At 39.2% G+C, this 26,882-nt stretch overlaps 1 protein-coding gene and 1 pseudogene across 1 annotated transcript; both read left to right on the top strand.

Annotated features, from left to right (window-relative positions):
- The first annotated feature begins 425 nt into the window (after positions 1-425).
- Positions 426-5,430, top strand: LOC130012831 (cubilin-like). Its single transcript, XM_056100801.1, has 4 exons — positions 426-542; positions 1,649-1,798; positions 2,268-2,440; positions 4,575-5,430. The coding sequence occupies exons 2-4, from the start codon at positions 1,792-1,794 to the stop codon at positions 5,022-5,024; spliced, it is 630 nt and encodes a 209-aa protein (XP_055956776.1). The 5' UTR covers positions 426-542; positions 1,649-1,791; the 3' UTR covers positions 5,025-5,430.
- The window catches only part of LOC130010516 (cubilin-like), a 33,474-nt pseudogene continuing 11,897 nt past the window's right edge, over positions 5,306-26,882 (top strand).

Raw genomic sequence — 26,882 nt, 5'->3', positions numbered from 1 at the left:
CTGGACCATAGCCTGCTTATGACAGACTGAGAAACATTCATCGTTCGCGCCACAACCGCCTGTGTTGTGCCGATCTGTAGCATGCCAAGGGCACGTAACCTTTCATTTTGGGTAAGCCGACGCATATCAAAATTTGTTTTCTGGTCACTAAAACAATTAAACTGATGTTTCCACCCTGGAATTCAATGCCACAATGACTGTAACATTCAAAGTCAGAGTCGTGCAAATCTTGGGTTGGACCCCCATGATGATCCCAAGCATCACCTGCATTCCATGCGGTAGCTATTGGTGCGTTTGGGCGTCACATGTAACTAGAAATGTTTCTTCTGTTAGGTTATATAGTGGCTTTTTTCGTAGTCATTTGCATATTTTAGTATTATGCCCCCAAAATCAAATATCCCCTACTTTTTTTGAATAGTATAGTTTAAATTGTGTTTGGGTTATCCACTCACCATTAGGTACTCGTGTAGCGGTGAATATAACAGATATAGATTTAGAGGTACATGGTATCTGTAGATATGATGCTGTCTCTTTCTTTGATGGTAAGTTTTAAACTATTTTTATATGTAAATTGTCGTCGCCCCTGTCCGTCCGCCCGTCCGTCCACAATTTGTTTGTAAACACTATGCAGGTCACAATTCTTATCCCATTTTGACGAAACTTTAAATATAGGTTTATCTCCAAAAGATCTTGTTTCCTTTTGATATTGGCAGGTATCGGATCTAAAATACATGGATTATGGCTCCTGATTGTACGACAAATCAGGATTTTAGCGTGTGGACACTCTAGAGGTCACAAATTTATCCGATTTAGATGAAACTTGAAATGTATGTTTATAACCCAAAGATCTCGTTTTTTTCGATATTCGCGCATAGGCCTATCAGATCGCAATTTCCTGAATTATGGCCCCTGATTGTACAATAAATCGCGTTTTGGGTTTGTGATCCCCTAGAGGATACATTTTGTTTATCCGATTTAAAAAAAAACTGCTTAAATATATCACCGTTACACCTTAATGATGGTTGAGTTCGAATTTCGTGACAGTCGTACCGACAATCGGACCGAAACTGCCAGACGTAATGGCCACTCCCTGTACGCAAAGAGTGTAAAAGTATGTAATACCAAGGTTATGGACTCTCTAGAAGTGACAATTCTTATCCGATTTTAATGAAACTTGCAATGTATGTTGATAACCAAAAGATCGCGTTTACTTTAGATATGCGCGCATATCTAACCGTAACTTCATCGATTATGGCCCCTGATTGTACAAAAATTCACTTTATTCTTTTTAGCTCGTTCTCTGTCCATCTCTTGCAAAATGTGGGCGTATCTTGCATGACAACCGCTTGTTCATTTTGAGTGAAGCCCTGGACTGTACAGCACAGTGGATTCTTACGGCTAGCCCCCATATCCATTCACTTGATTTGTTATTAATTTATTGTTTATTTCTTGAAATGCGTGTGTAGTTTCGTGTTGGTATCGTTTGGCATGGTGTGTGGTTCTGCTGAACTTACACTATTTATGAAGGCATTTTACGTTATATTTAAATAAACTTTACTTTCTTTTCCAAATGTCCATGGATTAAATTATAGAAATATGAAATTAAAATAGTTATATGATTATTTTTTGTATTTTTTTTTGCCAACAGGTGTAGACACTGGACGCCGTAACCTAGGTAATTATTGTGGTCGTACTAGAAATACTGCTCTGATAACAGCCACCACCAACAGATTGGCCATTAGATTTAAAACAGATGTATCAGTCAATAAAGCAGGATTCTCTCTTAATTATATGACAGGTCAGTAACCATAGCAACAATATAAACATAATTATATGACTGGTCAGTAACCATAGCATCAATATAAACAAAATTATATGACAGGTCAGTAACCATAGCAACGATATAAACATAATTATATGACTGGTTAGTAACCATAGCAACAATATAAACATAATTATATGACTGGTTAGTAACCATATTTACCATATCTTTTAAAAGCTTAAATCAATAAAATTGTATTACAGGTTGATAACCAAAGCCACCATATCTTTTATAAACATAATTATATGACTGGTTAGTAACCATAGCGACCATATATTCTATCAATATGACTTGTAAATAACCATTGTGATGGAGTTGAAAAATAGGACATTACACACAATTCCACTTTGTAATAATTTATTTCGTTTTGTCTTGTAGAAAATTCTGAATGCTCTTGCATCCAAAACATTAAAAATAATGGTGGTTAATAATTGTATATTTGTAGCTTGTGGTGGATCTATAGAGGGTCAATTAACAGGTGTAATCAAATCACCTGGTTACCCTGGTAACTATCCAGCCAATCAGAACTGTAGCTGGACTATTAAAATGGTGAACGGTCGAACAGTCAGGGCCAGGTTTAACGGAACATTCAACCTTCCCGGAAATGATTACGTCCTAGTTAGTGGAGGATATCAATCTGATCTATATTTTCGTTTCGTTTTTTTTTATACTTTCGATGGCCTACACCGCATAAAGTTCTGATCGGTTGTAGCGATAGTTCGCGTCAGAGGTCATACGAGCGGCTTTGACGTCAGAAATTAATTTTGATTAACCAATGGGCATTGATGTTACTAGTGGATTACCAACAGTTCCGTGCAAAACACGCCTAAAGCTCGCCGTAACAGACCGCTTCATTGGCTAATCCCTCACATCATTCAGAACACGTCAATGAAAACCACTCTTCCAGATCCTAGTGTAGTAAAGATGAGTAAAACCAAATTTTGAACTATAAAAACGAAACGAAATAGGATCTGTGTTTTAAAAAGATTGGGGCACTATACACATTTTGAAAATTGATTCAATGAACATAAATTCCCTAGAATAGGATAAAGTCTGAGCTTGATCTCGGTTGATCGCGGTGAAAGTCACTGATCACCATTCGCATTTTTTCACTTTTTTTTCCAACCTCAAACACAAATCGTTTTTTAATGTTTGATGAAGAAAACAAAACATCAGTGGTAAATAACCTCTCAGGGGCGCCGAAACGGGGCGCGGGCCAGGGTACCAAACGATAGTGGGTCCGGGGGTCTCTCCTCCCCCCCCCCCCCCCTCGGCCTCTAGAAAATTTTGAAATTTGTCAATTCCGAGAAGGCTGTTTAGAGCACCTCTAGCATTCCAAATTCCAACATAAAACTCTTTAAAATTCATGGTAATGAAAGAGACAAAAGCCTGATTATTCACAATTTTCGTATCATGAGCAATTTCCTCATAAAAAATTCTTTTTAATTTGACAATCAATACACCAATCTTCATCAAGAAAATAGAATAAGCTTCTTGAACGAGACAGTAGATTTATTTAGAGACACGATTCTAGCAAGAGCTCATATTCAGCCAAGGCATGCACTGATAGTTGATAATGAGAGTGCAAGAGCCGGTTCGCGACCGACCAGAGGGCAATTACATATCTATTATTTAAAAATGAATAGACTAGTAAAAAATGTTCTGGTGCCCCTGCCGATACTATATCCAATATATGGTGTACGGGGGATGCTGAATGTTGCCCAGACATTATCCAATATATGATCTGTAGTGGATGCTGAATGTTGCCGACACTATATCCAATATATGATCTGTAGAGGATGCTAAGTGTTGCCGACACGATATCCAATATATGATCTGTAGTGGATGCTGAATGTTGCCCACACTATATCCAATATATGATCTGTAGAGGATGCTGAGTGTTGCCGACACTATATCCAATATATGATCTGTTGCCGACACTATATCCAATATGTGGTCTGTAGACGATACTGAATGTTACCGATACTATATCCAATATATGATCTGTAGAGGATGCTGAGTGTTGCCGACACTATATCCAATATATGATCTGTAGAGGATGCTGAATGTTGCCGATACTATATCCAATATATGATCTGTAGTGGATGCTGAATGTTGCCCAAACTATATACAATATGTGATCTGTAGAGGATGCTGAATGTTGCCCACACTATATCCAATATATGATCTGTAGAGGACGCTGAATGTTGCCGATACTATATACAATATGTGATCTGCATTCTTTCTTTGTAAATACTTTTGGTGCAATATATCCCAGTTGGAGCTGACGTGCCATAAAACCACTTTCCATTTCATTTCATTTGTAAATACTGATATTTGGACGGATAGTCCTCTGAGATATTCAGCTGTATGTTTACAGGGATTGTACCTTGATACTCCGAATGGTCAAAAATAAATAGAGGTACTTTCTCGCCCAACGGGGGGCCGAATGGTTAACACATAAGATCATAAGTCAAGTGACGTGCTTCGAGCCCCTGCTTCTATGTGACAAGGAGTAGGATCGCCTGTCGATCCTCATGGGTTTTCTCCGCCCCCCTCCCCCGCTGCTAAAGACCCTTATGTGCTAAATAATTAATTAAATATGAATATCAATATCATGTATTAGTCTAGAAATGACCTAGTTTGTGTCGAGTGGATGTGAAACCCCATTTCTCTAGCTCGTTTTTTCGGCCATCACAGGAGCCAAGGAATAATCGTTATCCGCATTTTTCGATATAATCTTTATTTGTAGTTGTTGAATGGAGGAAACTCGGCATCACCTCCCCTTGGCAACGGCACAGACAAAAGTGGAAATGGTCGTTACTATGGCAACAGTTTACCGAGTGCACTAGAGACAAGCAGCAATCTGTTATATGTTAATTTTATATCCGACGCATCTACCAGCGGAAGCGGGTTCTCGATGATCTACAGCAAAGTTAAAGTGACATGTGGAGGCCGGTTAACTTTAACGAACTCGGTGACTAGCGGCTACTTCATGTCGCCTAACTATCCAAAAAACTACCCACATAATGTGGATTGTATCAATTTAATAATGGCACCAGGTGGAGAAAGTGTGCAGGTGGATTTCGAGGGACCATTTAGTATTGAATTTCATATCAGGTATTATTATTTTTATTCATATTTTTGCAGGTGCACCTTTCAATCATTTCTATCAGTCTGGAATGAGTGGCAGCAAGATTGACTTGTTGAAGATTTACCCGTCCCGTCAGTCTCTTTATCTCATAATACTCCGCCTGGCATATGCCCATCCTGTCAGTTTGGTAGCTGAAGGCTTACCACGTTGGATCATGGTTTGTCATTGAGTTAAGTGGTGTATGTTTCATTGCCGGGTTATCTCCGGGATCTCTGGTTTCCTCCCACTGCTAAAGACCCCTACGCTAAGACGAACTATTGGAATAAAATTGAGTTGTATATTTGTCCCGAAATGAACTAGTTTGTGGATGTTAAATTAATGGTTGTATTTCATTAAGGTATCGTCTCCTCTTTTTAATATTTTGTAGGTGTCCATATAACTATATTGAATTCCGCGACGGAGGTACAGAAAACTCTGCTCTTGTCAACAACCGGAGATATTGTGGTAGTACAGCACCAGGAACGATTCGGTCTACAGGAAATGTTTTATACGCTAGGTTCCGTACCGATAACAGTCTACCACGCGTGGGCTTTAAGGCCAAATATAAGATTGGTGAGTTACATATGTTAACCTTGTAGATAACCTGATACCCAGGCCTTTTCATCTGATACCAAGGCCTTACAATCTGATACCCTGGGCTTGCCATCTAATACCAAGGCCTTCTGTAATGACACCCAGGGATTGTCGCGTGATACCCAAGACTTTACACGTGATACTCAGGGCTTGCCATCTGATACCAAGAAGGGCTTGCCACGGGATATCCAGTGCTTTCTACGAACAAACTGATATCCAGGGCTAACTACAAATAATCTGTTACCCAGGGTTTGTCACGTGATATAGAGGGCTTGTGTTACGCTATTGGGTCTTTATGTTAGGTTTGCATTTCATGTAATATTTTTATTCCTCTTTAAACATATCTACAAGACTTGTTCTACAATACTTAGTTAACAGGTTCTTCGTCTGGTAGTAGTCTTGTTCCCAGCTCGGGTCTCTGGCCTGGCTTGACCAAAATCGTTTTATCTGGTCTTATATAGTACTGGGTAAGATCGATGTCCAGCCTTGAATTCCAGATACCACACTGACCTGATTGGTCAGCATTCAGTCTGGAATGGTTTTTGACCAATCAGCTACTGACAAGTGTTATATTTCAGACTATATTATGGCCGGACGTTGCAGCTGGTTATTATATAATACCAGGTTATGCTTACAGTACAGATTTAGAACGGGAGCTCAAGGGGGTTAACCTAGTTGAAAAGTGTACCTTTTTTCTCCTATATGGTATCAATGCATGTATATCTGGTATCATCAGAATGTAAGTCTGCCGGGTTTCTGGTGGTGGGTGTGGAATAGTCATTCATGATTCCTGTGGTGATACTGAACAACTCCAAAGCTATTTTAGGTGGTACAGATTTTCAACTAATCTAGCCTAGCTGTGGACTGGAAATTAGATAACTCTTGTCAGGGATTCTCTACCACTACAAATGTCTGACAATTACATAGCTCTGTCAGGGGTAACCCACTACTAGAAATGTCTGTTAGAGTGATTTTGTAACACCTGAGAATGTACGGTACACTGCTGTACGATTTTCATGTGGTACATTTTTGAGCTAATCTAGCCTAGTTGGGGTGCATGGCATTTTGGGCGTGGAATACCACACTCACCACCGGAAACCCGGCAGACTTACATTCTGATGATACCAGATATACATGCATTGATACCATATAGGAGAAAAAAGGTACACTTTTCAGCTAGGTTAACACCCTGGGCTCCCGTTCTAAATCTGTACTGTAAGCTTAACCTGTTATTATATAATAACCAGCTGCAACGTCCGGCCATAATATAGTCTGAAATATAACACCTGTCCGTCGTTGGTACACTTTTCAGCTAGGTTGGCCACCTGGGCTCCTGGTCTAATTGCTTTACCGGACCAAGGATCTTACGTAACTCAGGTCAGCTGTGATGATTAATGACTCCACTAACGACTTCTGATACCCAGGGCTTGCCACGTGATAAGGTGGACTTGTCGCCTGATACCCATGGCAGGCAAAAATGAAATGAAATGAAATGGGGTTTAACGTTCTACTGTTCTGCTCCAAACTGTGCTAATGAAGAATGGCATACGCCATACAGTGTGCTATGAGGGAAATTTTGCCCGGACAGCGGCACTACGGCCTACTCTTATATCGAATTCCAATTATTTTCTCACAAATCCTTATTTCAAATTTAAAAGCAGTGAAGCTACGGGTAACTGCTTTGATTTTTCTGAAAATAAACAACGTAGATAGATCCTCTTAATTGTGGTACTAAAAAAAACGCAATCATTTTTCTATTGTGATTGATTGATGATATATTGATTTTGTGATGTTTTTTATGTTACCTAGCAACGTGTGGTGGTACTATAAACGGTAATAGACATACAATAACTAGTCCCAACTATCCCAGTAACTATGGTGATAACAGCGATTGTGAATGGTATATCAATGTTCCAACAGGTCATTATATCACCTTCACCTTCACGGCTTTCACCCTGGAAACATCAAATAACTGTACTAATGACTTTTTACAGATCAGAGATGCCAATGCGACAGGTGGGATAATAGTTATTACATTTAAGTATTATACAAGGTGTTTTTATCACTTGTAATTTCATTTACCTGTGTTTTATTATCTGTAATATGATTTACCTGTGTCTTATGACCTGTAATTTGATTTACCTGTTGTTTTATTACCTGTAATTTGATATACCTGTGTTGTATAGGTAATTTGTTGATGAAAAGATGTGGAGCAACAATACCGACACCTGTAGATACATCCGATAGTGTCGCTTACCTCAGATTTAAATCTAACTCGGCCACATCTGCTATGGGATTTAGCGTCATTTTCCAGGCCAGTGTTGAAAGTAAGTTTTTATACTTGTATTCGTTAAAAAGATTGAGAGATTAAGAGATTATAAACCGTCGATTCTGTTTTCGCATTTAAATGTTCAATAATCAATTTTAGCGTGGATTAACGCATGAAAATTTTTACTTTAAAGCTGCATTATGTAAGAGCTAAATCTGACTATTTCAAATGTTATATAAATTATTATTTAGGCAATTATTCACATGACAAATCTATAAACAACTTTCTAGGGAAATAATCTAGGCTACATTTTGTCAAAACTTCAAATATTCACAACTTCACTCAGAATAAAGTATTTTTTTATTATCTTTGAACTACTATAGTGAGGCCTGCCAGCTCTTTATCTAATTCGTACATAATAGTGAGGCATGCCAGCTCTTTATCTTATTCGTACATAATAGTGAGGCATGCCAGCTCTTTATCTAATTCGTACATAATAGTGAGGCATGCCAGCTCTTTATCTTATTCGTACATAATAGTGAGGCATGCCAGCTCTTTATCCTATTCGTACATAATAGTGAGGCCTGCCAGCTCTTTATCTAATTCGTACATAATAGTGAGGCATGCCAGCTCTTTATCTAATTCGTACATCATAGTGAGGCATGCCAGCTCTTTATCTAATTCGTACATAATAGTGAGGCCTGCCAGCTTTTTATCTAATTCGTACATAATAGTGAGGCATGCCAGCTCTTTATCTTATTCGTACATAATAGTGAGGCCTGTCAGCTCTAATTCGTACATAATGCATCTCTAATATAACTATTATAGCAAGAACGGTCAGCTTTTTATCTAAATCTTTCATTATGTATCTTTAGAGTCCTATTGCTCCAGGGGGGTTGGATGGCTGAACGGTTAGCGGGCGCGCGCTGTATCATAAAGTCTGTCATTGAGTCGACTGGCGTGGTTTCGAATCCCCGGTTGTACGTGGCAAGGAGTAAGGTCGCCTGTCCAACCTCGTGGGTTTTCTCCGGGTCCTCCGGTTTCCTCCCACTGCTAAAGACCCATACGCGCAAGCGAATTATGTAAATAAAATTAAACCATATGTTAGTCCCGAAATGACCTAGTTTGTGTCGAGTGGACGTTAAACTCCATTTCTCTCTCTCTCTCCTATTGCTCCATTCAATTGTTTTTTGGGCTCAGAAATTCTATTGAGTAAATATTAATATTTATATACTTTTTATTTTGACTATTTTTAGCATGCGGTGGAGATCTTACAACCCCAACAGGAACTTTTACCTCACCAAATTTCCCAGGTCTCTATGCACATAATCGGAGGTGTACGTGGAAAATTCGAGTTCAGTATGGGCGGCGTATTTCTCTCCGCTTTAACGATTTTAGATTAGAGAGTTCATCACAATGTCGTCTCGATTATGTACAGGTAAAGTAATCATCTGTTAATGATATTATTTTTATTATTATTATTATTATTACTATTACAAATATTTGTTATAGCTCACTTTCCCATAAACGTGTTCAAGGGTGCTTTACAATGGAACAAATATAGAATTATGAAATCATAAAATTAAACAATACAATACAGTCAATACTAATGAGTCCATAAAAAATTTCAATATATATACATGTTTATCTAAAAAGCTGGGAGAAATAGATGGGTTTTTAGTTTTTTCTTAAAAGTATTAGGATTATTACAGGACCTGTGTCATATGGTAACTTATTCCATAAAGCAGGTGCCTGAATACTAAAAGATCTTTGACCGACAGTTAAAAGTTTTGAATGTTTGGGCCTTCTGTTTTTTAATATTCATTGGCATACTAAACTTAGGATGTCTGTCTACAGTCAGCTCGGCTTTAGAACAGACACTAAGCTAGTTGACCGTCATTTTAAGTCCTTAATCGACGATTTTAGTCGAAAACGCTTAGCATACTTCGAGAATTTTGAGAAGTATTTATTCTGCTTTCATTAAATAAAACTGAAAAAGTTTATTAAAGGCTCAATACCACTCTTGTTGTAACTGAATAATATGTCCCAATCTTTATTCTGGTCAACAAATTGTACTATTTTACAATATTTCAATTAATTGATGATACAAATTTCATCTTAACACACCTTATTTAAAAATTGTGAAAAATTCAACATGATGGTTTGAAACGTCTAACGTAAACCTTTTCAAATGAAACTTCGATTTAAAAATATGTTTGAATCCTCTGGACAAGTAAAATAGGATGTAATGGATAATTTACACAACAGGTAGGACACTTAAACATCTAGTACTTAGAATAAGGCTATTTTTTTATTTTCTGGAGCTGTCAAGCCAGCAAGAGTGTTATTGTCCCTTTAAGTGTTTGTGTGTCTGACAGACCTAAACAAAACGGTTTACTTATTTTTTAATATGGCGGCCATTTAGGACAGAGATCTATTCTCAAAGTATGACGTAGATGGATCTCTGAATGCAGAATGATTCATTGGGAGTAACGGTGTCTCTTTTGTATTTTTCTAATTCTGTATTAAATTTGAACTAAGGACAGGTGTTCAATGGAATATTCCCTGACAGTCCAACAATAGCCAGATATTGCGGCGTGACTCCACCAGAGGTTACCGAATCTTTGGGAAATACGATGACCGTTTATTTCAGGACAGATAAATCTCGGTCTAATGGTGGATTCTCGGCTACTTATACATCTGATAACGAAGCATGTAAGATTTATTAACGTATTTATTCCATTTATACAAAAGGGGGATTGGTTGGCCGAATGGTTTAACACGTGCACGTTCAATCGGAAGGTCTGTCTTTGAGTCAAGTTTTCGCCTGACCAGCCTCGTGGGTTTTCCCCGGGTCTCCCTTTTTCCTTCCATTGACATAAAATAGAACCATATGTTTGTCCCAAAATTAAACAAGCGGGTTTCCCCTTCCCAGGAATTCGGTTGCAAGACCACATCAATAAGACTATATTAGACCACTTTCAATTTGCTGCACTCAGGGCCTGGAATAGCTGGAAAATGCATTTGAGTCTAATTTTACAAATTGTCTAGCGGTGACCCCTACACCGCAGGCACAACAGTAAGCTTTGCGCCTTTGACGCTCGCTGTCTGTGAACAGGAATTTTTGCGGGCAATTAAAGTCTGCCTGTCAAACATTCATTTAATGCCCATACTTATGTCCTGACTTGTATCCCAGTGTTCCTCTTGATTTCCTGCTTGACAGCCCCTTGTCAGTTGTGTTAGACTGATGACCTAATAACGAAAAATGTCTTGTCATTCTGGTGGAACTAAAGTTAATAATGGAGCATGTTAATGATCGCATGACAGTTGTAAACTGAATAAGAGTTCAGACAAAATGTTCTCATAGCATACTGTATGGCTTTTATTCCTCTTCATTAGCCCAGTCAGTGTAGAAAAGTAGGACTTTAAACACCATTTTATTTCATTCCCATTTCATTTTATGTCTACTGCCATGTTTTTTTTAGCCTGCGGAGGTCGTCTGACAGAACCTGGTAATATTACCTCCCCTGGATACCTGGAGAATGGTCACTATAGAAACAATATGGACTGTCAGTGGCTAATGATTAACCCATCAACAGTCAATTCCTCTATAAAAATAACGGTGATAGATTTATCGCTGGAACCAAGTCCATTTGGCGGCTGTCGTTTTGATTATCTGAGAATAAGAGAAGGTGTGTTATATATACCTGGCCATCTTTATATTTAATATAACTTATAAGATTATATTTTGAGGTGATGGCTGAGTGAGTAACACGCTGGCTCGCTAACGTGGAGCTTATACTATTATATTTTGAGGTGATGGCTGAGTGAGTAACACGCTGGCTCGCTAACGTGCAGCTTATACTATTATATTTTGAGGTGATGGCTGAGTGAGTAACACGCTGGCTCGCTAATGTGTGGCTTATACTATTATATTTTGAAGTGATGGCTGAGTGAGTAACACACTGGCTCGCTAATGTGTGGCTTATACTATTATATTCTGAGGTGATGGCTGAGTGAGTAACACGCTGGCTCGCTAATGTGTGGCTTATACTATTATATTTTGAAGTGATGGCTGAGTGAGTAACACACTGGCTCGCTAATGTGTGGCTTATACTATTATATTCTGAGGTGATGGCTGAGTGAGTAACACGCTGGCTCGCTAATGTGTGGCTTATACTATTATATTCTGAGGTGATGGCTGAGTGAGTAACACACTGGCTCGCTAATGTGTGGCTTATACTATTATATTTTGAGGTGATGGCTGAGTGAGTAACACGCTGGCTCGCTAATGTGTGGCTTATACTATTATATTTTGAGGTGATGGCTGAGTGAGTAACACGCTGGCTCGCTAACGTGCAGCTTATACTATTATATTTTGAGGTGATGGCTGAGTGAGTAACACGCTGGCTCGCTAATGTGTGGCTTATACTATTATATTTTGAGGTGATGGCCGAGTGAGTAGGACACTGGCTCGCTGACGTGTAGTTTATAAACCTTACCACCATTAACTTCAACATGAGGGGGTGGGGGGTCATGGGATCTCAGTGAATAAGGTGAATGAAGAAAGTTCCTCGGGATTTACCAACCTGGTTTCCCTTTGTCATTTGTGCCTGTCTGAGTCACAGTATGTAATCATTCGGATGGTAATAAAAAAAACATTGGCGTGCACGTAAAAGAGCCCCTGACAGTTGGAATTCGAAATAGCACTCGGCATGCCGTTATCATTATCCCAGTCGGTGCAGAAAAGTAGGACTGAAATATTTTAAGAATTCAGCTTTTTCATTGGCCAAGAGGTAAAATTTATGCTGAGCCAATGAACTGTCAGTATTCAAAATGTTTGTTTTTATGAATAAGGGACATGCACGTTAAACAATTTTCAAAAAATTGAATGTGACTTAATAGAAACGCCTTTCTCACCATGTTTAAGTATTGTTTAATGGTCGAGAGCGAGACATTAAGTAATATATTGTAACAACAAGAGGTCCGTGAGGCCCGAGTGTTTTTACAATATATTACGCAATGTCTTAAGCTCGAGACCATTAAACAATTTAAAATACAGACACTCTGCGCGTGCTTTTTCAGTGAAATACCTGACACGAGTCCAATATTTCACTAGTATAGATAATGTACGATTGGCAAGTTGCCCGTACGATTATTTGAAATAATGGTACGTTAACATCAAAGGGTGACGTGACGTCTGTATTTTAATTATTATTATTATTATAGTACATTATTATTTAAACTTACGACTTAGTGCTCACTTGTACTTTACCAAATATGGCTCAGAAATTAAATATACAAATAAAATAAATAAACAAAAATACAAATAAGACTTACCCGTTAACATTGAAATCAACCTTAGATTTTATAAATGTAATTAATGCATAAACTGGCATTACTATACATCAATTAAAATGATGTATACGTGGAAGCACTCTAAGAATAAGTGAGTTGTCAATTGTGTATTAAATTTTGCCAACGATGAACAGATTCTAATATTTTGAGGTTGTTTGTTCCAGAGAAGATAGGCTTTACTCAGATTGATTATTGATTAAGAACATCAAATGAATATATCAATGGTATATAGATCTGAATTCAACCAGTTTTAAAAAAAACGAAATGAAAATGAAATGAAATGGGGTTTAACGTCCTACTGTTCTGCTCCTAAACTGGGCCAATGAAGACGGGCATACGCCATACAGTGTGCTATGAGGGAAATTTTGCCCGGGCAGCGGCGTTACGGCCTACTCTTATATCGAATTCCAACTGCCAAGGGATATTTTACGTGCACGCCAATGCGCACACGGGACCTCGGTTTTTCGTCCCATCCGAACGACTAGACAGCTGTCCTTGTCAGGCTCTCCGTCCTGCATCACTGACAAGGGGTTAAAAAAAAACAACATCAAAACCATTATTTCACAATAAATTAAAGAAACTGTTTTAATGTTTGAGTAACATGAAACTTTGTTTATATTTTACCAGGAAATGATGCAACTGGTCAGATACTAGAGACTTTCTGTGGTAACAATATTAATCCGCGCCGTGTTGTTACACCAAGTTCATCACTATGGATGCGATTTAAAACGGATGCAGTTACAAAAGATCGTGGATTTAACGTAGAGTTTAACTTCACCAGTGAGTATCATTCAATTGTCTGATTTCTGGATGTTCTTGGAACACATGAAAAAATTGCGGCACACATGGCTAAATATATTTGATTTTTGCAAAATAAAAACATGGCAAGTCAAACGGCATACACCCGTAGACAGAGACTAGTCATAGACACATAAAATGACTAAAACTAAAAAAAGAAAAGCACAGCTATGAACTTCTCAGTAGACACCAGTGAATACTCAGTTGGGATCATGTGTTTTTTCGCATTAGGAAGATATCGCAGCACACTGGTCGAGAATCACTGCATAATACATCAAAAATTGATAATGAGTTGATTATAGGCTTGTCATGTTAATAAATGTTTAATTAATAATTTATATTATAACATTTAAGGCCTAAAGAAAGACCTGCAGATTTAGATCTTATATAATGTATGTTTAAGCAAGCTGTCCACGCTGTCACCGACAATGTCAGGCTCAAATTCAGGATTTGTCAGGCACAAATATTTTGTTTGATGTTTTTATTGATATTGTAAATATATGTTAATAAAACGTTTAGTGTCAGACATGTTGTCACGTATAACTAATATCATTACACCCTGGCCCGTTGTTAAAGTCTGATGTTAAGGCCTGTTGTTAAGGCCCATTATTAAGGCCTGTTATAAAGGTATGTTGTTAAAGATAGGTTCCCAGAAAAGTATTTATCGGGTGGTTATTTCCAATAAAAGTATGGCAATTTTGGTATATATGGAAAGTAGAGATATCCAATCTTACTAGAAAAATACTGGATTCCCTGAAAAACACCCATGGAGCGTATAGAGGACAAAAATGTCAAGGTTCCCCTAATCGACAGCCCGGCGATTAGGAATATCTGCACGCGTGACGTCAAAGGTTGCACGCGGAGATTGAGCGCTTGATGTACATGTTGATCAACTTTATGAAGAGTTAGACGTACAAAACTTTCTGAGATAAAAATGACGGAAAAAGACGCGGGTGACACAAACATGACCTCTTTTGGTCGATTTTTTATAGCAAGGGTATTCCTTGAAAATTACAATGTTTTGAGAAGGATTTGAAGCAAATTTATGATAAATTAATTAGTTTGAATATGTTTTAGGCCAAATATACTATTCAAAAAAAGTAGGGGATATTTGATTTTGGGGGCATAATAATAAAATATGCAAATGACTACGAAAAAAGTCACTATAGAACCTAACAGAAGAAACATTTCCAGTTACATGTGACGCCCAAACTCACCAATAGCTACCGCATGGAATGCAGGTGATGATTGGGATCATCATGGGGGTCCAACCCAAGATTTGCACGACTCTGACTTTGAATGTTACAGTCATTGTGGCATTGAATTCCAGGGTGGAAACATCAGTTTAATTGTTTTAGTGACCAGAAAACAAATTTTGATATGCGTCGGCTTACCCAAAATGAAAGGTTACGTGCCCTTGGCATGCTACAGATCGGCACAACACAGGCGGTTGTGGCGCGGACGATGAATGTTTCTCAGTCTGTCATAAGCAGGCTATGGTCCAGATACCGTGATACACAATCTGTACAGGACAGACCACGCTCAGGTCGACCAAGGGCGACAACTCAAGCCCAGGATCGATTTATCCGTACCTTGGCCTTGAGAAATCGTGTCATCACAGCAAATCAGATCAGCGCTCGTCTTCAAACAGACACTGGTGTGAGAGTGAGTGGCCAGACGATTCGGAATCGACTGCATAGGGGTCACCTTCGCGCCCGACGTCCTCGCGTGATCCCTTGTTTGAGAGATCATCACATTCAGGCAAGACGTCGTTGGTGTAGGGATCGTCAACACTGGGATAATCGACGCTGGAGCAATGTGATGTTTTCAGATGAGTCAAGGTTCACTGTTGATTTTTTGGACAGACGTAGGAGGGTGTTTCGTCGTCGAAACGAGCGCTTCCAAGACGTTAACGTCATCAGACATGATCGATTTGGGGGTGGTTCTGTTATGGTGTGGGGAGGCATCACTGTTGCTGGAAGAACGGCTTTACATGTTGTTGCAGGGCGTGTTACAGGCCAGTACTACCGGGACAACATCTTGGCAGTCCATGTTGTGCCGTTCGCACGACGTCATGGCCGCCGTTTCATCTTCCAGGATGACAACGCAAGATGTCACAGGGCCAGGATCGTTACAGGTTACCTCCAACAACAGAACATCACCACATTACCTTGGCCAGCACTGAGTCCCGACCTCTCCCCCATCGAGCATGTCTGGGACATGCTTGGACAGAGGTTACGTCAACTTCAACAACGTCCTGCCAATGTCCAAGAACTTGCTGCTGCGTTGCAACAGGAATGGGACAATCTGGACCAAAATGACCTTAGACGTCTCATTAGGAGTATGCCACGTCGGATCAATGCTTGTTTGGCAAACAGAGGAGGATTTACCCGTTACTGACTTGGTTGTGATGCTGTGGTAACTTTGCTGTTTGACCCCGGGTATCATTTTACCCTTATAATGGTCAGTCTGTGCCTTACTTAGTCTAACGATCATTTGGAATAAATCGATGAATGTGAACTTCATTTCATTTTGTCATTTGTTTCTTCGTCAGTTTCATTAGGTGACTTTAATAACACTTAAAAATCAAATATCCCCTACTTTTTTTGAATAGTATATATCATCAAATCACCCAGTTTGTACACGGGAATGTATCTTTACAGACTGTTATTAAGGTCTGTTGTAAAGGCCAGTTATTAAGGTCTGTTGTTAAGGCCAGTTGTTAAGGTCTGTTGTTAAGGCCTATTATTAAGGTCTGTTGTTAAAGCCTGTTATTAATGTATGTTGTTAAAGCCAGTTATTAAGGTCTGTTGTTAAGGTCTGTTATGAAGGTCTGTTGTTAAGGCCTGTTATTAAGGTCTGTTGTTAAGGCCTGTTATTAAGGTTTGTTGTTAAGGCCAGTTATTAGTGTCTGTTGTTAAAGCCTGTTATTTGTGTCTGTTATTAAAGTTTATTATATTTAAGTCTGTTATTAAGGCCTGTCTTTAAGGCCTGTTAGAAAGGCCTTTAGTTGAACTCGTAAAAATTTACAATATCGCTGGTCTATTTTCTATTTTTAGGTTGTGGTGGTGTTTTAACGGCGAGTAATGGAATAATAACCAGTCCCAATTACCCCAATGATTATGATCATATGGACGCCTGCGCCTGGAAGATCGTAGCTCCCGCGGGAACTAGAATCCGAGTAAGCTTATATTAAATTTCATAGTGTGTGTGTGTGTGGGGGGAGGGGGCTTAATGCGCGCTCATATGTACTAAGATTGATTTTATAATAAAATCTAAATATCAACGTTAGATAATCTCCCGACTGAGATTCAATAGAATTAAAACTAGGCCCATCAGGTTTCTCCGCTACCAATAAAAGGTGTTGAAATCTTGTTTAATAGCCAGCAGAAAAGATGGACGAAATTTAAGTTCCACAGATCTGTGTGAACAGTGAACTGACCATGTTTGGAAATGAAATGTGGTTTAACGTCCTACTGTTCTGGTCAGAACTTGGCTAAGGAAGATGGGCATACCCCATACAGTGTGTTATGAGGGTAATTTTGTCCGGTCAGCGGCACTACGGCCTACTCTTATATCGAATTCAAACTGTCAGTGGATCTTTTACGTGCACGCGAATCTGTGCAAGGGACCTCGATTTTTTTCGTCCCACCCGAACGACTAGACAGCTGTCCTTGTCAGACCCTCCGTCCTGCATCACTGACAAGGGGAAACCACACCAGAAAATCTGGATGAACTTTCTCGGCCAATGCAGGGATCGCACACCCGACCTCCAGTCTAGCGAGCCAGCGTCTTAGCCACTTAGCCACCGTGTCTCCCGATCATGTTTCGACTGATATTTCTATTAGAGATTCCCATTACTTTAAATGGTGCATCGTGAATTAGAAACTTAAAAGGTTTTAAGAACACAGAATTTACATTGGCTAAGAACTGATATTTGGACAGTGATTTTAGTACGAAGTCAAATCTACTTTCACGTGATATTAACTTATTACAAATTTACATTTCAGGTTCGATTTTCCAACTTTTCAATTGAAGCTGCCCGTTCCTGTCCCTATGACTACTTGGAATTATTCAACGGAGGCAATACTGACTCACCGTCGATTGGTAAATTCTGTGGTACGACCGCACCAGATGAGTTCCGTTCTCAGAGTAACGCAATACGCCTTCTGTTCATTTCAGACCTTATTAACTCGGCACCAGGTTTCAGACTCATATATTCATTTGAAACGGAAGGTATGTAAATAAAACTGATTAGTCTAATAATTCTTGTGTATCCATGGAAACAAAGCTGCAAGACGTTGATGACTTGTTATATGTGATAGGATCAAATATATCAATTTGACAGAACAGTAGTTTTCTTTAAAAATAAATCTGCATAGGCTTGCTCAACCTAGCTCTAGCACGTCCACTCAGTAAAATGACTACTGCAATATTCAGACCTAATGTAGACGGTCCATCAACAGATTCTACCAATCAGACAGTGGCGGCACCAAGGGGGGGGATGGGAGTGGGTCAGGCAAGGGGGTCATAAATCTGCCCTCTGTTCGCCCCCACCCCCGCCCCCTCAATAGTTTTAGAAAATAACAAAAAAAGTATTTGTGATATGTTTCGGTAATCAATAACTTCTACGATGATTAAATCCCACATCCCCACTCAGTCATGGACTTGCATGTTGTAGAGTCTGAATGATTTCTTACCAAATGAAATGAAATGAAATGAAATGGGGTTTAACGTCCTACTGTTCTGCTCCTAAACTGGGCTAATGAAGACGGGCATACGCCATACAGTGTGCTATGAGGGAAATTGTGCCCGGGCAGCGGCGCTACGGCCTACTCTTATATCGAATTGCAACTGCCAATGTGTACGTGCAGGCCAATGTGTACACGGGACCTCGGTTTTTCGTCCCATCCGAACGACTAGACAGCTGTCCTCTTCAGGCCCTCCGTCCTGTATCACTGACAAGGGGAAACCACGCCGGAAAATCTGGATGAACTTTCACGGCCAATGCAGGGTTCGAACACCCGACCAGCGCCTTACCCACTTAGCCACCGTGTCTCCCGATCATGTTTACCAAACCCATCCTGCTGTAAACCTACTATAAATAAAACGTGAACCAATTGAGAAGAGCTTTTTATGATCCTCAAAGTTTTTGGGTATAGGGTCAACGCGGTGAAAATATTCATTCACTTTGATACACTCACTCCGTCCTTTTGACACTTTCCCCTCTGGTTGGATAAGCTGGTGATTTGTCGACGAACAGTATCTGATCAGCTCTATATATCTCAACGACCGGTGTCTGAAATATTGCCAGATTGCATTTCCGGCAGTCTATTTCTCAAAATATCGTGGCGCAAATATTCATTATCCCGCGCCGAACGAAGTTAGGGAGGGATATTGAAATGGGGTCCGTCCGTCCGTCCGATTTCGTTTCCGGAGCATATCTCATAAACTGTTCAAGATATCTTTCTGAAACTTTGCACACACATCAACCTATTACAGTAGTTGTGCCTTTTGCTATTTAGGAATTTCTGGGATTTAAATGTTTTTGTGTTTCCGTGGAAACAAATTTGACTTAGTTTTTGGTGTATAATTTTGTTTCCGGAGCATATCTCATAAACCGTTCAAGATTGAAACTGTACAGACATCTACCCATTACAGTAGTTGTGCCTTTTGCTATTTAGGAATTTCTGGGATTGATATTTTGTGTGTTTCAATGGAAACAAATTTGACTTAGTTTTTGGTGTACACTTTTGTTTCCGGGGCATATCTCATAAATCGTTCAAGATATCTTCTTGGCACTTATTTTGAATTTCTCAGATTTGATAATTTTATGTGTTTCCATGGAAACACATTTGACTGTTCAAGATACCTTTAAAATAATTTTACATTCATCAACCCATTATTTTATTTTCTGAAATCCAGCCTTCCGTCCTGATTTTGTTTCTGGAGCATATTTTATTATCTGTTCAAGAAATCTTTTTGGAACTTTGTACAAACATTAACCTATTATAGTATTTTATTTACTGATGTATAAGTTTATTGTTTAACATACAGCAGCTGATTGAGGTAGGCAAAGGTTGTTGTGCAAATCATACAGGGAGTAGCGACTGTGCCTTGCCAAGCTACTATGATCAGAGTATGAATCTTCTGACTAGTCCCATTGATATTCCAAGAAGTTGTTTTCCCTTATGCCTTCCAAACAAGTTCAAGGGCGCGGGATTGTGATCACTAGTCTTCTTGTTAACTTTGATTCACTCACTTCGTTCATTTGACACTTTCCTCTCTGGGGTCAGATAAACTAGTTATCAGGCGACAGATCTATTTATCACGACAATCGGTGCCTGAATCTAAATACTGCCAGGCAGCCTTTCCGGCAGTCTGTTTTTATACGCCCACGTTTTCATGTGGACGTATATTGTCGTCGCCCCTGTCCGTCGGTCCGTCCACAATTGTTTGTGAACACTCTACAGGTTACAATTTTTATCCGATTTCAATGAAACTTGAAATATAGGTCTATCACCCTACGACCTCGTTTTCTTTCGATATTGGCATGTATCGAACTGTAACTTCATGGATTTTGGCCCCTTTTTGTACGAAAAATCACGTTTGTAGCTTGTGAACACTGTAGAGGTCACAAAGTTTATCCCAATTGGTTTAAACTTGAAATGTATGTTTATCCGTTCCTGTCTATATTGGCATGTATCGGGCCGTAAGTTCCTGAATTATGGCCCCTGATTGTACGAAAAATCGCGTTTTTAGCTTGTGGACCCTATAGAAGTTACAATTTTTATCCGATTTAAAAAAAAACGTTTGAATATATATACCGTTATACCGTAATTGTGTCTGAGCATGAAAATCGGACCGAAACTGCCAGACAAAATGACCGCCTCTCGTACGCAAATAGTGTAAACATCTGGTATATCAAAGTTGTGGATCTTCTAGAGGCCACAATTGTGATACGATTTTGATGAAACTTGAAATGCAAGTTTATAACCCAAAGATCTCGACCCGTTTCAATATTCGGACATATCGGATCGTAACTTCCGGAATTATGTCCCCTCATTGTACGAAAAATCACGTTTTAGCTTGTGGCCCTTCTAGAGGTCACAATTGTTATTCGATTAAAACAAAAACGTTCGAATATATCACCGGACCAAAACTGCCGGACAAAATGACTGCCCCTCTTACGCAAATGTTAACATCTGGTAAATCAAGTTTGTGGACCCTCTGGGGGTCACAATTTTGATCCGATTTCGATGGAACATGAAATACATGTTTTTTACCCAAAGATATTGATTCCTTCGATATTCGCGCACTTCCTGAATTATGGTCCATTTTTAGGTTGTGGTCCCTGTAGAGGTCACAATCTTTATCTGATTTAAAAAAAACGTATGAATATATCACCGTTACACATTAAGATCTTGGTTCCTTTTGATAATCGCGGATACCCGAACTTCACTTCCTGGATTATGGCCCCTGATTGTTCGAAAAATCGCATTTTTAACTTCTATAGAGGTCACAATTTTTTCCAATTTTAAAAACCGTTTCAATACATCACCAGACGACCATAATGAAGGTTGAATTCGAATTTCGGGAAAATCGAAAGGAAACTGCCCGACAAAATGGCCGCTCTTTGTACGCAAATTGTGTAGAAGTGTGTAATACGAAGGTTGTGGACCCTCTAGAGGTCACAATTTTTACCGATTTTAATGAAACTTAAAAAATATCTTTATATCCCAAAGATCTCAGTCCCTTTTGATATTTGTACATTTCAGGCCATAACTTTCTGGATTATTGCCCCTGGTTGTATAAAAAATCGCGTTTGTTTTTAGCTTGTTCTCTACCCATCTCTTGCAAAATGTGGGCGTATCCTGCCTGGCAGCCGCTGGTTCAAAATTTTCTTGGGGAGGTCCCACATACCCTCTGTAAGGACTTCCTACTTTGGCGCTCGTGAGTGGGCTTCGTCAAGGTTCACAAGTCCGTTCGTTTGACACTTCATTTCAACGATCAGTGTCTGAAATACTACCAAACTGCATTTCAGGCAGCCTGTTTTTCAAATATTTCTGGGGGGCCCCACCCCTACCCTAGTTGAAGTTCTTCATCTCTTTGCCCCCTTTAACCATGGACTTTACCTCAGCTTTGCCCCTCCAACCACCGGCGACTGGCGCCGCCACTGCAGTCAGGCCCAATCCGATCGCACAAGATTCCTTAATCTAGTCTCCACTATTCTGACCCAACCCAGTCTCACAAGTGGTTTTAACAGAGAGCCTCCACTATTCTGGCCCAATCCATTCTCACAACCGGTTTTAATAGAGAGATTCCACTATTCAGCCCCAAGCCAATCTCACAGATCGCCTTAACAGAACGATTCTATTATTCAGTCCAAATCTCAACCTTGATCTTAATGGAGGGGTCCAGTATTCAGACCACGTATCACAATTAATACAGGTATTCGACTTTCAGCCCAAATCAATCCAGTAAAGAAAAATTGCTACATCGTCAAGATAATGTTTATTTTTAATTTGTGTCCAGGTTGTGGAGGTTTATATCATGGTAACAGTGGTTCTATACAATCACCTAATTATCCATCACCTTATCCACATAATACCGAATGTCTGTGGGATATTAATGTTGATAATGGTCGGATCATCTTATTAAACTTTATTCCACCGTTTGATATGGAAAGCGGGTCCTGTAATTATGAGTATGTTGAGGTAAGAACTTTGTTTAATATTTCTAAGACAGTTATGATCCCACTGATAGAACCGCGATAGACAGTTGTGATCCCACCTTGATAGACAGTCGTGATAGACAGCAGTGATCCCCCTGACAGCTGTGATCGCACTGATAGGACCGTGATAGACAGTCATGATCCCACTGATAGGAAACGGACCATGATAGACAGTCATGATCCCACTGATGGGGAACAGACCGTGATAGACAGTCGTGATCCCACTGATAGGATCGTGATAGACAGTCGTGATAGACAGCAGTGATCCCCCTGACAGCTGTGATCGCACTGATAGGACCGTGATAGACAGTCATGATCCCACTGATAGGAAATAGACCATGATAGACAGTCATGATCCCACTGATGGGGAACAGACCGTGATAGACAGTCGTGATCCCACTGATAGGACCGTGAGAGACAGTCATGATCCCACTGATAGTACCGTGATAGAAAGTCGGGATCCAACCGATTTGAATACAGACCGTGAAAGACAACTGAACCAATATGGCGCCAATATTGCTATCATGTATTTCAAAAAACATAATGTTTTCAGTAACACACACAAATACAGTTTGCGAGTTCGCTCCCATCACCATCATTATCATCATCATCATCATCATCATCATCGTTATTAGCCTCATCAGTATTATCATCATCACCGTCATTATCTTTATCAGCAGCATCATCATTAGCATCAGCATCAGCATCAGCATCATTACCATTATCAGTATTATCAGCTTCACCGTCATCATCACCATCATTATCATCATTATCATCATCATTATTATTATCATCAACACCGTCATTATCATCATCATCAGCAGCAGTATTATCAGCATCACCGTCATTATCATCAGTATTATCTTCATCACCGTCATTATTACCCTTATGATTTGTTGTTTTATTTATAGACACAGGACAGTTTATCTAACAGAACTCTGGTACCAATGGGCCGATATTGTGGTAATACAAACCCATCTCTTACCACGTCATCAACAAATCGCCTCGTGGTTAAATTTAGGTCAGATTCATCCTTTAATGGTAATGGTTTCGCAGCCAACTGGGCTGTGGGTAAGTCTGATCGTAATTCACAATTCTCTCGGCTTCAAATTGAATGTCTGGTTTAATCCCAGACTTGTATATAACCAGGAGTAGAGTCATCTGTCTAACCTCGTGGGTTTTCTCGGGGTCCGCTAGTCTCTCCATGTGGGGTTTTATGTGGTTACCTGCCCAATGCTTAGTTTAATCCCCAAGCTTGTATGTAACAAGGAGTAGCGTCTAACCTCGTAGGTTTTCTCTGGGTCCTAGTTTCTCCCCGTGGGTTTTATGTGGTCACCTGCCCAATACTTAGTTTAATCCAAGACTTGTACGTGACAAGGAGTAGGGTCACCAGTCTAACCTGAGTTTTCTCTGAGTTCTCTAGTCCCACGGCGAGTGTTTTAATGTGCTTTCCTCTCGCCTTACGCAGAGTTCGGTGAATATGTTGATGTGCACATAAAAGATCCCATGGCAGTTGGAATTCGATGCAGAGTATGGGCTAAATTCCTGGTTAGCGAGCCAGCACCTTACTCACTGAGCCACATGCTATATCCGACGGCAGTTTTTGATCCCATCCGAACAACTAGACAACATGTCTTGTCAGGCACATCATTCCTGTCCCACTGACCATAGAAAACCATGATGTAAAATCTAGAGGAACTTTCTCGGCCACCATCGGAAGCGAACCTCAGACTTCCTGGTTATCGGGCAAGCGTCTTACCCACTGAGTCACCTCGTCTTCCTTTGTTAATTAATGCCAAACTGATCATCAGTAAATATTTGCTAGGCCGTGACAATCACTGATAACGATGACATCGATGCGAGTTAATGAGCCACAAATATTAACTTTTTTCCTCCGACAAATTACATTCTCAAACATTTTTTTTTATGTATTAGAAAATTAAATAAAAACATTTGAGGTATTTGTAGGTAAAAATTATTTCCTATTTTAGTGTAAATGGGTATTAAAATGAGTAAAAGGCGCCATTCTGCTCGAACCAGTAACGTCTTATGTAAACAATGCACGCGCGATTGAGCAAATGATATGACGCCATGTGTTGATGGCAGTGATCTTTTATAGAGATATTAGAAGACTTTCGTAATCCTCTGTGAAACAGATTGAATTAATGCATGTTCTATTTTATATTTTCTGCAGGATGTGGTGGAACATTTACTGCCGATATAGGCACAATTTTATCCCCTGGTTATCCGAACCGTTATGATAACAACTTGAACTGTACCTACAACATCGCAATTGACCCGGACAAGTTCATTCTCGTAATCTTTGACACCACTAACTTCGATATTCAACGTAAGTTGTATTTTTATTTGGCCACAGATCACTAATGATTTCCCCATTGACTTTAATGTTAATTCTCGTATCTTAGACCGGCTCTAACTTTTTCCCAAATTTTCGCCGGGTAGAACGCCTTCTACCACAGATGGAGCAACATGTGGCAATCTCTTGCACAAAAGCATGTAGGAGGTTCCTCATGAAATACACAAGCTGGTAGTAGAGGCAAGTAAACATGCAATTTTCGACCCTACATTTCAACGTAACCAACCTCTCTACTCTTGTATCCTTCCGCCTCAAAATTATGAATATTCACCAAAACCTGGCAGAAAATGTATTTTCAAACCCTTCGATTCTACACCAAAAAGTCAACAAAAATCGCCATGCAAAAGGGGGAAAAAGGGAAAGGGAGAGAAAGACTAAAGATAACTTTGGCCCTTGTTTCGTGGGGTGACGGCGTAGGAATATTTGGTGAGCTGTGTCCGTTTCTGTGTAGACCATGTTAAAGGAGTTTTCACTTTCGTAATTATATAACATTAATTAAGTTAAGTTTCATTCAGGATTATCAGAAGGGTGTCTGTGGTTGTTCAGACCAGTCAAACCTCGTGGGTTTTCTCTGGGTAATTCGGTTCCCTCCCTAGGTGCAAGTTAATTATTGAAATAAAATTAAACCATATGTTAGTCCCCATTAAATTAAACAGTAATTGTATTCCATAAAATTGTGACGTAATAGTATATTCAAGGCGACATTGGGGAGTGTTCTCTCAATGTTACCAAGCTAATATAGTAATTTATCACCTGTTCAGTCGAACACAAGATATTATCGATAAATCCATCAGACAGACAAGATTGAATGAACCATGACATAAATCAGCTAGGTACCTTTAATTCTGTTAATAAAGTATTCTGTTGCTGTTTACATCTGTTTAACATTATTCAAACATTTGTTTATCTCGGTGAATTTCAAGGGGAAATGAACAATTATGATGTACATACAACCATTTGAATTTTGATGGTTTTTTGTGGTCAAGGTCAACTGAACAACAGAATGTAACTTCAATATTAAAGGGTTGTAATTGTTAAAACAAAAGTAGAAAAAAGGGAGATAATTAATGGAAACACGGAGCGAACACATTATATTGTCTTTTAAAGCATGAACATCACCCAATAACATATTCTACAGTATCCGCTTCAATATATCCATATGTTATCTTTCTCTCTCTCTCTCTCTCTCTCTCTCTCTCTCTCTCTCAATTGGTCAATAAGAAATATAACTATGACTTGATTGTATTTCTGGTAATTACAGGTGGTTTATCATGTCAGTTTGATGCTATATCAGCTTACGAAGGTAATGATACATCAGGTAGATCTCTAGGTAAATTCTGTGGTACAACACCACCTCAACCATTCAGTACTCTGGGTAATATGGTACTCACCTTTAAAACAGATTTTTTTATCACAGGAACAGGATTTAGAATGGCCTACAAAGCATCAGGTACAACTTGATATACTCTAAAACATGTTATTGATGTCATTAAACATACATTATGACGTCACATTAATAATGATGTCATTGTATTAATCATATTAAACCTACATTATGCAAGAGCTAAATCTGTCTATTACAGGTCTTTCTTTAGGGTTGAAATGTTATCTAAATTATTAATTAGACATTAATTAACTTATCCAGACCATAATCAACTCTAGATGGCATCGCTAGCCTGCGATCTTAAGTGGATTGTGATCCGATTTACTGCATAACTTTCCTTCTCGATTAAACGCACAAATGGATAATCGAGACTATGCTGTTTATCGTACTGACTTTAGTAATGATGATCGAGG

This window comes from Patella vulgata, chromosome 5 (assembly GCF_932274485.2).
Source record: "Patella vulgata chromosome 5, xgPatVulg1.2, whole genome shotgun sequence".
Lineage (NCBI taxonomy): Eukaryota > Metazoa > Mollusca > Gastropoda > Patellidae > Patella > Patella vulgata.
Note: the sequence above shows the minus strand (reverse complement) of the source record. Positions and strands in the feature narration are given on the sequence as shown.